Below are 14,265 nucleotides of genomic sequence, written 5' to 3'. Positions count from 1 at the left end.
CTTTATTCTGAATTACTTTGTCTACTTCCAATATTATTAGTTTTATAAGAAAGATAAATAAGTATATAAAATTATATTTCCTGAATATTTAATTTTGTACGACATTCTTAAATAATTAAGTAGATTATATAGTTCTTTCAATTTTCTGTATACACATTACATACCAGCTCGTAAATCAAGATTGTTTTACATCAATATATCAGAAATTGAAAAATACAAATGATCTGAATTTTATCTTTACATAATATTCTATAAATTCATAAATTTATGTATAACTTAAAATAAAAGAAATTGCATTTATAGGAAGAGAGGACGGGAAGAAGTTTCAAATATAAAGCAGTAAGTTTATCTTGAATAGTCGCTGCATTTAACCAACCAAGATTTACATATATAAAATGCTCTCTATGCGAAAAACACATCCATTGAACAGGTCTTCGTTGGAATTTTCGTCATAGCTGAAAGTATAGTTGGAAAAGTTGATGAAACTATCACAAGTCTATTCTTCCCACGGCTAAAATAATTGCGAAGAACAGAAAAATTAAATTATATACGGATAAGTAGATTTGCTTATGATGTGAAGTAAAATTTATACTTACAGAGCTTATATATATATACGTGCATAGGTGTTTGCACGTACGAGATTGTTTACTTGGACCTCGCACGCATCTTCCTCCTTTTGCGCTTTAGCCTGCGCATCCTCTTCTTACGCCACTATAAATTAAATTAAACACGCCGTTAGTCGAGGTTATGATGACTCACGAAATCAGCAAGGAACAAAATTATGAAACAAGAGATTCGCTTGAAATAACGATAAACGGCAAGCTTAATTAAATTATAAGCCTATTGATGTGATACAAGGAGACTCTTTCCGTAATTGTTGTCAGCATGTCGACATAAAATTCGTAATACAAGCTGCCATACTTGAACACACATATTTCTCACCACGAAACAATTGTATATACCCGAGAAAAATAATAATGATCGATGATAACGAAAATCGGCTCACCTTAGCTCTCATCTTATAGATTAAAAGATCTCAGATCGCCCTCAGAATCGCTCGATTATTTTGGATTTTGTTGCACACCAACTGCACTCGACGGATTCATCTGAGAAAATGGACGTAGACGACGTAGTGAAAAAAGAAGCGACAGAATTCGAGCATGCGCGGTGAATACGGCATGAATTAAACAAAGTACCTAGATTGGAAAGAAAGAGTATCGTTTCATACAATAGGAAACTATTCATTTTCGACGATTTTAAATAATAAATAATAGTATTTTTTTATTTAGTTACTATTTTAATATTAAGTTCAATTTTTGTATTATATTTATTTATTATATTTATTATATTATATATCGAATTTTTTTATCATAATTAATATTGTATATTTTTTACTATAAATAATATTATATTTAGTATTTAATATATTTTTTAATATTATATTTAATATTAAATATAATATTTTTAATATAATTATTGAAAATTCGTTCGGTTTGCGAAATAAATTCGGGAGCGCTTCATTTAACCACAGCCAATCATATCGACATGTGCCTAGCAACGATTGACCAATCAGAGAGCTCTATTTTGAATTGGCCAATTGACGACGTGGCCAAACGGGTGCCACCCAATAAATTCCGGTAAATACTCGGAAGTTTTAATTGACCAATCAGGACGAAGGAATTTTTGTTTCCCTTGTCTCGATTGGTCGATAAGTCGCCATGTGTCTATCGACGAATCCTCTGACAGTTTGACCTTCTTGCATTATTTTACCAATGCCCTACGTTCGTATATATATTCCGAGTCCACGTTTCGCGATTCCGCGTTCCGTTGTTTTCCCGCGTTTAAAGTCCGTCCCGCCAAAATTGCAACACAGCTGAACGATCGGCCGGTGCACTTGTTGCGCGGTAAATGACGTGTCCCGTTCACGAATTCGGTCATCGCGTGATTTATTAGTGGCGTGGACATTCGACGATTTCGAGGAACATTTCGGGAAGATTAAACTCGAATAAATATAACGATATTTTGCACGAGAATCGGTTCCAAGCTCGCGATCACGTTGTTTCCACGAGGGAAAGATCTCGAAAAGGTACGCGAATATTCTATCGAATCCTGTCGCTTCCTCGACGAAAAGGGATCGTCGACTCCCTTTATCCTTTCCACGTGACGTATTCTTGCGCTTAATCTTACTTTCATTCAAGAAACGCATCGACGGATTTTTTGGAGCGCGATGTCGACCACGCAGACCAGCATTTCTTTTCCCATACGGAAGAAGTGCAATTTTTACGGTCGAAAAGATGACGTCGCAAAGGAAGACTTTACAAACGCAACGGCGAGATACACGCCGTGCAAGTATACCCCGACTGTGAAGAAGATCGTCACTTTGACTAGCAGCGAATCCGAGTCCGAGTCCGAGTCCGATATCGAGAACAGCAGGACGGAAGAGCAAAAGAGGATAATCGATGACAGGCGAACGAGCAGCTTAAACAATACGCCGAGATCGAGACGTCGCAAATGTAGCGGCGAAGTAGATGGTAAAAAATATTATTTCATATTTTATTTAATTTTACTTTTTATAAATTAACTCGTACTGTGAAACTCTCTTGTAATTTAGGGTAATTATGTATGTTGTTATTTTTTGCTTTATTTTTAATTTATATTTCATTATGAAAACTGACAAATGGTAAAAAATATTACTTCATATTTTATTTAATTTTACTTTTTATAAATTAACTCGTACCGTGAAACTCTCTTGTAATTTAGGGCAATTATGTATGTTGTTATTTTTTGCTTTATTTTTAATTTAGATTTTATTTATTGTTATGAAACTGACAAATTATACCTTCTTTCAGAACAATTATACCTTCTCTCTCCTTCTCCACATAAGCAGAGAAGAAATAGATCGCAAGAAGGAGACAAATCGCAAGGAAAAGACAAATCTTCCTTGACTCCATCTACTCTTCTGAACAAATTAGAGCTATCCACTGCAAAAGAAGGCAGATTAAATCCTAAGCAATTATTTAAATCCCACTCCAAAGAAGAGGAAGACGAATTAAATTGTAATTCATTATTATTCAATTCAGTATTTGGATCCAATAAGTATCAGAATGCGCGTAAAGCATTGCACAGTTCTGAAACGGAAGAGCTGCCTGGAAGGGAAGAAGAGTTAGCCAAGCTACAAGCATTTTTTCAGAGACATCTGGAGCAAGGAACGTCGGGTTCCCTGTATGTTTCAGGTCCTCCAGGCACTGGAAAAACTGCCAGCCTATTTAAAATCATGCGGCAGTCAGACTTAAAATCCAAACTCAAGATAGTCTATATCAATTGCATCAGCATGAAGTCTGCAGCTGCCATATACGCGAAAATAATCCAAGAGCTGGCCATAACCACCGCGACAAAGTCAGGGAAGAATGGCAAGGCCATTATAGAGAGATATTTAACATCCAAGAAATCGATGTTGCTCCTAGTGTTGGACGAGATAGATCAATTGGAGAGCAAAAAACAGTCAGTGTTATATTCCATATTCGAGTGGCCATCTATACCGAATTCCAAGCTGATTCTCGTTGGAATCGCCAATGCTCTGGATCTGACTGACAGGATATTACCCAGATTGCAGGCCAGATGCGAACTGAAGCCAATGTTGATGCACTTTGCACCATATACTAAGCAACAGATATCTGATATAATATCCTCGAGACTGAATCAGGTGAACGCGAACGGCGTGTTTACACCGTCCGCGATACAATTGCTCGCGGGCAAAGTAGCCGCCATCTCCGGGGATATCAGAAGAGCCCTGGATATCAGCAGAAGAGTGGTGGAATTGGCAGAGTCGCATCAAGTGGCACAGGTGTTACGTCCAACAAACGACAATGGTAACTAATTCTTTTTAAATACAATAGATCATGCATACAATGCAACATAAAATGATATGAAGGTGAATAAGTCATAAATATGGAAACATTAATACTCTCTAAAAGTGAATCAGTGTATTATCACTGATTTACAGTGCTTATAACTGCTTGTAATCAGTGACTATTTACTGTTTTTCAGTGATAATACACTGATTCACTTTAGTGAAAGTAGTATATATACTACTTTCACTAAAGTGAATCAGTGTATTATCACTGAAAAACAGTAATCAGTGAATCAGTGTATTATCACTGAAAAACAGTAAATAGTCACTGATTACAAGCAGTTATAAGCACTGTAAATCAGTGATAATACACTGATTCACTTTTAGAGAGTACTATATATATTAATGAAAAATGTAATATAAATAACATACAAATAGGAAATTAGAATAATTCAATACATATATCCAATTTTCTCTTTTTTTTTAACTTAGACACAAACATAGAACCTTTGAAGCAAGAGGTGGAAGTAACAGAAAAGCCAGTCGACTTAAAAGAGGTAGTTACAATTTTAAATGGAGTCTATGGTGGCACACAGAATATCGACCAAGAACAGGAGACTTTTCCTCTTCAACAGAAATTGTTACTCTGTTCTCTATTACTTATCCTAAATAAAGGAAGAAACAAAGATGTTACCGTAGGAAAAGTAAGTTGGTTACAATTCATGTTAGAGTTTTGTTATAAGCAAATATAGAATTGTGTAATTCATTTACTAAATTTATAATATATAATTAAAAATATTTAATTATATACCAATAATAATATAATACATTATTATCACTGCAAGTGTTCCTTTCTTATACAGCACTTTTACATGTTTCAGTTGCACGAGGTGTATAAAAAAGTTTGCAAGAAGCGCAATATATTCGCCGTTGACGATTCTGAATTTGTGAACCTGTGCTCGTTGATAGAGACCAGGGGCATCCTAAGAGTAGTAGGCAGAAAGGAGGCGCGTTTGTGCAAAGTAAACTTACAATGGGATCAGGAGGAACTGGACGCAGCCTTGCAGGACAAACAGATGATGGCCGAGATAATTAACGACACAAGCTGTTTGTAGAATAATTAGAGAAATTAAATAATATTTGTTATATCTCTAATTTATATTTTATAGCTCTTTTTATATTTTACATACATAGTGTGGAAAACATCGCGATTGTTACATCACTATCATTTTTTATATATTTTTATTTTTTTAATAGCCGCATTGTATCGTTAACGCGTTAAAATTTCTTTGTTACCATAAACGTCTCTATATCATGTTGTATTACTCAACAAGGCCTATGTTCCAAAATTCACTGCCAGTGCTGAAAATATATAATATACGTAACGTGAACTATAGATTTTCAGCGCTGGTAGTGAATTTTGGAACACGTCCAAGATATGACGAGTTGACTGAATGACTGAATGAATTGACTTTACTTATGTGTAAGACTGCGCGAATTTGTATATTTTGTCGTGTAAAATTAATTAAAATTTGTACGAAATATATTGAGCGTGATATACGATATTGCAGAAAATGCGAAAATATTTTATGTACAAATATTTATGTCGAATAGAATATATAGAATGAAATTTTTATTCACTTATATTTTTTATTTATGCCTTCTTTATAAAACTGTAAGCTTATATTTCAAGAGTCTGCATATTATTTCATTTACTTTCAAAATTCATTAAATTTTTTGAATATAGTTGGGGAAATGGAAACGGAAAAAAATTACATGTTTTAAAGACAGTAATTATATTGATAATCAATTCTCTCTCAATTTTTTTGTATACTTATTTTTGCAATAAAGTTTAAATTAACATAAAAGAAACAAGTTTATCTGTGACCGAAAGAGGAATGGGCCCGTGATGTCCTATGCACGATCATGTAAAGTTAAGTACAGTTAAAGAGGGTCAGGCTAGGTTAAACTGAGAGTCCTTGTTTATGCTTGCATTTTTAGCCCTACTAAAATGAGCAAAAAATAACGTAATTAACGGTTTAATATACAATCTTGATTAGTTATATCAAATCTTAAAGATGATACATTTTGGAAAACTACTCCCAACGCTTTTATACGTGGTTTTAGCTTTATTATTTATCCTATTTTTCTGTGAATATCTTATATATTATATAGTACTTATACAGGTGAGTCTCTATCATAATATCTTTAATAGGAATAGATCTGTCCTTGACAAGGTTTAGAAATAATTCTAATCTGTGGTTCTAGTGTCAATGGCCTGTTTTAAACCCTCAAAAAGAAGACCTAGCTCTACATACAGAAGCAACAGACAGACCTGTCAAAGCAATGTTCATTGCGGACACTCATTTATTAGGGCCCAGAGAAGGTCACTGGTTCGATAAGTTACGAAGGTTTGTATCCCTTAAGTTATATATTAAGAATATATTGGATTTTGCATATTGTTTGTGTCATATAATATTTATTAAAAGAGAATTTATTGAGATTCATTATTTCAGAGAATGGCAAATGTACAGAGTATTCCAAACTATGATGTCAATACATGGACCAGAGGTGGTTTTTATATTAGGTACATATGCTTATATTGACATTCTTTCTCAAAAGAATCATTGTTTTTCTTCAATATAATATTTAGGTGATGTCTTCGATGAGGGACAATGGTGCAGCTCCACAGAGTTTGAAAACTATATACAAAGATTTCATTCCCTGTTTCATGTACCCAAGGACACACGTCTCTATGTCGTTGCTGGGAATCATGATATGGGATTTCATTATGGTAAGGTAAAGAGTACACTCCCATCTGAATTTGTCCCAGTAAATAATAAAATCATCCATGCTTTGCAATTAAATTGGATTAAAAAAATATATTTCCAATCATATTTTTCAACTACATTTTTTATTTAACTTTCAGCAATCACGCCATATCGTAATCAGCGTTTTATTAACAGCTTGAAAAGCCCAAGTGTGCGGCGACTGAGTATAAGGGACAATCATTTCGTGTTGATCAACAGCATGGCGTTGGAAGGGGATGGCTGTTTTCTGTGCCGACCCACTGAGATCGCGGTGAATAAGATTGCCCGTGAGCTCGTGTACTAGCCAAGATTCTTTTAGTTGATTAATCGTTATATAAATCTTTACATATTACATTACAGAAGATTTGAAATGTGCGAGAAAGATGAGCAACGATTGCCGCAATGCCAGCGCGATAGCCAGATATAGTAGGCCTATATTGTTACAAGTTAGTTATACTACATGTATATTAATTTTTGTCTTATTTTTACAAGTAACACATAAGAAATAGAAAAATTCTAAATATATAAGATTAATTTCTAGATTAAAAAAGCAGACAGATATATCGGTCTTTTTTTATTTCAGCATTATCCGATGTATCGAGAATCAGACGAGATCTGTAACGAGTTGGATCAGGCCCCCGATGAGATAAAGGCCATAAAGTTTCGAGAACGATGGGAATGTTTATCAAAGGAAGCCTCGGAACAAGTACATATTATCTGACAATTTCATAGATTGCGATCATATACGGAGAACATAATAACATTGATGCAAAATTGAACAATTTTGTTTCATTAGCTTCTAGATATCTTGAATCCACGACTGATAGTTGCCGGACATACTCATCATGGTTGCAGAAGAATACATCGGGACGACGTTCTGGAATTTACCATCCCGTCCTTTAGCTGGCGCAATAAAGTCAATCCGTCTCTTCTAATGGTAAATCTTGACTCTGATTTCGATATTAACATTAGTAGTCAATGTCTCTTATTTTTGAAACAAGATTTTCAATAATTCTTATATAGTTTTATGAAATAAATAAATAATCTAAATAAAAGATGAAAAATAGAGATCTCTAAATAATAATTTAAGGGATATCTATTACCAAAAAATATTTCAATAAATATTTCTTAATTTATAACTTAATTTATATTCTTATCTATTTGATGATTCTAGTATTTCAATCTGAAATCTTCAGAGAAGATAGTAATCGAAATTCTTAATTAGAATATCTTATATTATAAAATTATGGCTTTTGATGGATTATCTCTATTTGGAACACAATATATCTGTGAATATTTTTATTCCAGGGTACGTTCACTCCAAGCAATTATTCTGTTTCAAAGTGTTACATGCCTGTAGAATCTACCGTGATTATTATTTATAAGGTTAGCCTTACATGTGTACTGATATATTTGATTATAAAACTCAGACCGAGACGGCATGCGTACTCTCGTTTAAAGATGCCTTGAATAATTCCTCTGTCATGACAAGTTCAATTGTGATGTTAAAACACGAACCAGCGTTATAATAATTCTATATACAATGCAATTTATAAAGGCTATAATTCTTGAAGTGATAGAGACAAATTTGTATACATTTTTCATACACACTATCATTTGCATATTATTTACATTAGTAATTGTATAAAATACTTTGTAATATATATATATAGGTATATGTATAATTATTTATAACGATAATCAATATCAATTTCGATGTACATAGAACTTTACTACAGAAAACATAAGACACAAGACACATTTATCAACAAATTATATATATATATATATATATAAAATATTGACGGATACTATACATGTGTCACAAAAAAATACCGATATTACAAGTAAAAGTTTAATGAAATTGAACGCTCAAAGTTTCCAACAGTGATATCTAAAAGTAAGGAATGAAAAAATATAATTGCCGACTAATTGCGAATGTAAATACACAAACTTTGTATCATTATTCTTACTCATTGCATATATGCTTATTATTACAACAACGATCGGCCGAGACAACTGCAAAATTGCATGTAAAACGTTTACTGAAAAGAAAACCAAAACGAATAATACTTTAGACTGGCTCATTCATTATAGACTATATAATACTTTCGCACATTGACTGTCACTAATATCACATTACTTGAATATTTTTACACAATTGTATATGCTTGTTCTCTCTCGATGAGACAAGGAACGATATTGATATAGCCAACATGAATCTGTTGATGAATTTTATAGATTATTTTCTCGTGTGAATGTGTGTCATAGATCATAAGTACTTACTTAGAGAAAAACGCGCGACACTAAAAGTGAAATAAAATAGTATATGTATTGTACAATGGAAGCTTTACATTTTTTTATTCCTTATTCATATATATTCTTAATTCAATATATTCCTCATACATATATATTTCCTTAATTCCACAATTCGGTACAATCATTTTTCACAAAAATAGAAAAATTACACATAAAGTAAATAAAATGGAAAAAAAATTAACAAATGTAAAAAAAGCACTATTTCTATTTAATGTAAATATTTAATATAAAATAAAAAATATGTTAAATCTATAAAACATATTTCCTCTTTAAAAATGTATTAATTTTTCAATATATTTTTTTTCCGATTGCTCCTTATAATTTCTATATTTGTGACAGTTTGTGTACATGATGTAAGCTTTATGATGAATAAGGAGCTTCCATTGCAGTCATGATGACAGGTGATAAACAGAAAATAGAAATCCTATATATTTGACACATCAAATATTCATGTACATATTTCACTCACAAAATTCTATGCAAATATTTGCAGTTTCGAAATTCCGTGGAAGATGTAAATGCATCCACTTATTTCACCTATTGTTTCTATACAAAAAACTTAAATCGTATCTCTTTCTCTCTCTCTCTCTCTCTCTCATTTTCTCTTAATTAAATTAAAAATCTATTTATTCACTCGCATTACTCTATTAGTGATAATTTTGACTAGTCTATCTTGACAGCCGCGTATATCTTTCTGATGAAAGCATACGCGGCAAAGAAACCGATCGTACCGGTCAATAACCAGAATGTGAGGACCATCAGCGCGGTGTAGCCAAAATACATGAGGGTTGGTACTAGTTCGGTAATTTCCAGTTTGGTGACGAAGTAAAAGATGGAATACGCCAGCACGTAAACCGCTGATCCGCCGCTCACGATGAAACTCCGCCACCACCATCTATAATCCTGTAGATGAAATTAAAGTGTAGAAATCAAGATATTAGTACTGATACAAACTCGGAAAATGAAAGGAATGTACTGTCAAATTGCAAATGATTAAAGTATAAAACTATATTCACTTTACAATTTTGAAGAAAAAGATAAAAAATATCGAATAAAATATTACAAATTAATCAAAGAGAAAAACATGGTTTTTTAATTTTCTTATACTTACTTCGCCGCACAACTGGAAGTAGACCATGACTATCGATATCTGCGAACACGAAATTATAAGGATGCAGAAAACAAGGAATAAAAATCCAAAGAGGTAGTAGAATTGATTTTCCCACAGTGCAGTCAAGATGAAAAAGAGTTCTATGAATACTGCACCAAACGGCAAGATTCCAGCCATTAAAGTACTGCAAATAAGAAAAATTGATCTAATTAATGTATTCATATATAAACGGATTGCATAATATAAATTTTTAATAATGATACTTGGCAACAAAATTAAAATAAGTTAAAGTTTAATCTTTTTTAAACTTACCATAATATTGGATTCATGTACCACAACTGGTCAGGAACTTGTCTGGGGATTTGATTCGTTCTAACTGGATGTGTGAAGGGCTGTTTACGGTAGCCGAAGAAGTAACCGAGATAGACAAGAGGTAGTGAGATGCCAAACCAGAGGCACAGCAGAGCTATCATGGTGGTAAAGGGGACTGCACCGGAACTGTGTTTTCCCCATATGAAGAAATTTAGGAAGAAACATGTCGTGAAGACTATACCAGGATAAAAGGTCGCCGTCTGTAGTACAATATTAATTTTAAAAATATAAAATAGCAATTGCTGTTAGAATTAGATGCTTTGTTTCATTATTAATTATAGAGAGAATTAGAAGAAAATTAATTATATATGTAGGTATAGAAAAATACGAATGTTATATAAATATGTAAACACATTTATATTGTCATAAATAATCTATTAAATTTTACCAGCAGGGCGGCTCTTCTCCATTCTCGACCTCGCATCGTTTTGTACAATCGCGCTGAGAAATAGCCGGCGATCAAACCGGAAAACACGTACAAAAATATCGCACAAGTGCCCAAGGCACCTCGACTCGCTGGCGATAGCATCCCCAACATTGCAAAGACTGCAGAAACAGACAGAAAATATATAATCATCATATAATTTTTACACTGAATCATTGAAAATTTAATTATACTCTTACATATCGTGATCAGAGCCATAAAGAAAATTTGAATGCCACTGCCGATCACGGCAGCAAATAAACGCGAGTTGGTTGGCGGTCGAAACACATCTCCGTGGACTAGCTTCCAACCAGTCTCCTCGATCGTTTCGTCCAGACCAGCCAAACTGTCGCTTTCGCCTGCATTATAACGAGCAATGTCTCTTCTAAGCGTCCTCACCATGATCATTGTCAGGATTCCTGAGCAATTAACATACAATTAAAAAATTAACAAATGATTAACGTGTAGTATTCTGAAATATATGGATATTATTAAATACTTATAATTAAGTGTATATCTTGTTTTCTGAAAATCACATTTCACATATAATAATTTAATATTAGATTGATACATAATATGATAGAATGTTTAAAAATATTGTAACAGAAAAGTTTGTGAGAAACTAAATGCAAGTGATCTCAAATACAAAGTTTTTAAAAGTGAAATGTTTCTCAAATATAAGGATTTTAAAAGAGTCAAATTATAGTGATTATATTACCAGATAAAAAGAAGACGACAATGAGGGAATTGATGATCGAGAACCAATGAATCTCGACATCGCTCATGCCCAGATACACGTCCCATCTGCTTGCCCAACTCACGTCCGATTTTTTCCATTCAACCGAATATAGAAACTGGAGGCTTGTGCCTTTGGGATTGACAAACTGCGGGCTCGCTTCGTTCGGTACTATACAGGTATTCCCGTCGAACTTTAATTGAGATGTGTCAACGGATCGAGTTTCCACCTCGAATCCAACTACTCTAAATTCGTCCCTACATTTATACAAGTAAGAAAGAAATAATAAGTTTTTAAGTTATTTCTCTTTTTATGCTTCTTTTTCTTATTGTTATTTTTAATTTACTCGATTTTAACTATTAAATCTTCCTATTCGATTTAGTTTAAACTCTTGTATATATTTAAATAAATTTGAAATTGAATTATACAGAGAGCTGTATAAAATGGATACTAACTCGCCGTGTTTGTGATAGCTTAATATTAGTTTAAGATAATTGTTGATGTACACTTGATCATTTATTATTCCACCCAAGCGATATCCTTGATAAACAATCACATTATTTGTCTCTTTGTGTTTCTTTCTAGTAGCTGCTGGTAAATTATCTATTAATCTGAAAAAAATTTAGAGATGAGCAAAAACAGTATTCTTCTTTTCTTAAACAAGTATAACAATAAAATGCTCTAACAAATGGACAAAATATTCGTGCTGAACCATCTGGATAACGTGCTGGGATTCAGCTTCGTTCCAGGTCATCAAGATGGATGGGCCGTGACATAACAATTTACAATTGATATCTTCTCCCATTACAACCTCATATGGAGTATTTACAATCCTGAAAAGAAAATGAAAATAATTAAGTTTATAATAATAAAAATTAAAATAATAAGATTAAATTTATAATAATAAAAAAGTCGAAGAATAAAATTTCCTAAAATAAAAAAAAAAATATCGTGCCTGTCACCTCGCAGCACTTCACCCAAATTTTCAGACTTGTAAACAATTTCTTTCTTGGGTCGACAAAAGGGAAGAGAGTAATATTCATATGGTAATTGCGTATGGATGCTGGTCATTTTGACAGCTTTAACATCAATCTTCTGGCCCTTTTTGAACTCCACTGGAGCGACTCCAGGTACATAGAAGCCATTGATTTCCAATAAGAGGGATATTATCACTAATACAGCACCATGCCTCTGTAATCTTCCCTGCATCGGCAAATACAATTGATTGATATTAAAATTGCATAAATAACATTGCAAAATATATATATTGAGAATAAACCGGTAAGATTTGCGGGAAGCAGAACATTTTGTTCGCGTGCAAAGAAATCAGTATTTTATTATGAAAAAAAAATCATTCGCTTATGCAACAAGTGCTACAACACATCTTTTCGTCAATAGACTATTATATCCGACTTTTATCGTCCTTTTTTTTTTTATCTAATTTATACGACAGACTCCTTCTTATGCGAATCTAGTGACACACGCAATTGCGTAAACACAAACATACATAGCGAAGTGAATCATTAGACGTGTACGTGTGTCGCATAGTTCAGGCGCCGTACAAGGTAGAAACGGGAGACGAAAAGAAGGAGGAACACAGGAGATAATCGACGCCGTAAATCGTCCTATCAATCGCGCAGTTTGACAGCGGCTCGCACGCGGCGAGATGCGCCTCGCACAGTCGTGAAACACGAAAGGTTGTGTCGTAATCCGCGTGGCACGCGAAGCGTTAATTTCACGAGATCGAAATCGGGGAACCTTGCCAGGACCGGCCAGAAAATCGCACCTACCATTCTACGCGATTCGTATCGTTACTTTTTACGAAGGCGCGCCACGCCGTTTTTCCCTCTCTCTCTCTTTCACTCGCACAGTTTCTCGTCCTCGATCTCGTCGCCACCTCAAATTCGCACACCGCGATGTCACGTCAAGACCGTAGTGTTGATAGACAGGCCCTCTTTTCGCGCATGCGCGCGACGATTCTGGGATCGCTTTTCCGACGCGTGCGCAGTACCGCAACTTACAATAGGTCTTTCTCTCTCTTTCCTTCAATGAAAAAATGTAGAATAAAATATATATCGAAGAAAGAAATAGCTTGAAGATTTTTATCGCAATTAAGTTTGTTGAACGTCACGATAAATAACGATAATAAATTATATAAACGATATATAAATGATAATAAGTAAAATTTTGATATTAATATAATTAATACAAGATTTGAAATGTATTCGAATTATTGCGATTATTTTTCCTTTCTAAATCTTATTATAATACTATATATAATATTATATCGTAATGAAAGAATCGTTAACAATTGTAATTATAATTACTTGAATAATGAAGAATATATAAACAATTTTTATAGATCCCAGGAGGCGCCGCATCAAAGCACGTGGCTGTCAAGGCAACAGTCACGTGACCGGCCGGCCACCCGGCATCTACGCATGCGTCGGAAAATCGTACGATCCGAAGTTGGCGGCGAAGCGTCGGCGCGCCAACGGTAGTAGTTTAGGGGATAAAAGTCCCTAGACACGCCAGACGGACGGAAACGCGAGATCCGCGAAAACTGAAGCGCGATTTGAAAAAAGTATTTCCAAGATGGAAATAAACTTTCCGAGTCTCCCCGCATTTCCTATCGATAATAGC

At 33.8% G+C, this 14,265-nt stretch overlaps 3 protein-coding genes and 1 long non-coding RNA gene across 6 annotated transcripts; 2 read left to right on the top strand and 2 right to left on the bottom strand.

Annotated features, from left to right (window-relative positions):
* Window positions 1–344: 344 nt before the first annotated feature.
* LOC145968627 (uncharacterized) lies at window positions 345–5,055 on the bottom strand. The gene is made up of 5 exons (XR_014437799.1): window positions 5,041–5,055; window positions 4,883–4,955; window positions 1,007–1,196; window positions 597–711; window positions 345–511 (listed from the first exon to the last, which is right to left on the bottom strand). It is a non-coding gene; the product is annotated as an uncharacterized LOC145968627 (long non-coding RNA).
* Window positions 1,843–5,512, top strand: Cdc6 (Cell division cycle 6). Its single transcript, XM_083094236.1, has 5 exons — window positions 1,843–2,086; window positions 2,199–2,531; window positions 2,850–3,869; window positions 4,343–4,554; window positions 4,732–5,512. The coding sequence occupies exons 2-5, from the start codon at window positions 2,228–2,230 to the stop codon at window positions 4,963–4,965; spliced, it is 1,770 nt and encodes a 589-aa protein (XP_082950362.1). The 5' UTR covers window positions 1,843–2,086; window positions 2,199–2,227; the 3' UTR covers window positions 4,966–5,512.
* Window positions 5,513–5,799: 287 nt separating this feature from the next.
* Window positions 5,800–9,164, top strand: Pgap5 (Per1-like protein PGAP5). The gene is made up of 9 exons (XM_083094237.1): window positions 5,800–6,036; window positions 6,119–6,261; window positions 6,367–6,437; window positions 6,504–6,644; window positions 6,780–6,947; window positions 7,021–7,106; window positions 7,244–7,366; window positions 7,457–7,597; window positions 7,969–9,164. Exons 1-9 carry the CDS (start codon window positions 5,929–5,931, stop codon window positions 8,128–8,130), a joined length of 1,143 nt encoding a protein of 380 aa, XP_082950363.1. The 5' UTR covers window positions 5,800–5,928; the 3' UTR covers window positions 8,131–9,164.
* Tm9sf4 (transmembrane 9 superfamily protein member 4) lies at window positions 7,945–13,652 on the bottom strand. Of its 3 annotated transcripts, none has more exons than XM_083094235.1 (10): window positions 13,413–13,652; window positions 12,578–12,825; window positions 12,309–12,455; window positions 12,078–12,233; window positions 11,605–11,879; window positions 11,087–11,305; window positions 10,851–11,008; window positions 10,403–10,662; window positions 10,091–10,274; window positions 7,945–9,882 (listed from the first exon to the last, which is right to left on the bottom strand). In XM_083094235.1, exons 1-10 carry the CDS (start codon window positions 13,413–13,415, stop codon window positions 9,643–9,645), a joined length of 1,890 nt encoding a protein of 629 aa, XP_082950361.1. In that variant the 5' UTR covers window positions 13,416–13,652; the 3' UTR covers window positions 7,945–9,642. The 3 variants fall into 3 exon arrangements, with proteins under 3 accessions (XP_082950361.1, XP_082950359.1, XP_082950360.1); XM_083094233.1 differs by lacking the exon at window positions 13,413–13,652 and adding an exon at window positions 13,130–13,354; XM_083094234.1 differs by lacking the exon at window positions 13,413–13,652 and having other exon boundaries at window positions 12,578–12,831.
* Window positions 13,653–14,265: the final 613 nt, after the last annotated feature.

This window comes from Camponotus vicinus, unplaced genomic scaffold (assembly GCF_025532165.1).
Source record: "Camponotus vicinus isolate PSW18456_S1 unplaced genomic scaffold, iyCamVici1.0 SCAF_3, whole genome shotgun sequence".
Classification (NCBI taxonomy): Eukaryota; Metazoa; Arthropoda; class Insecta; order Hymenoptera; family Formicidae; genus Camponotus; species Camponotus vicinus.
Note: the sequence above shows the minus strand (reverse complement) of the source record. Positions and strands in the feature narration are given on the sequence as shown.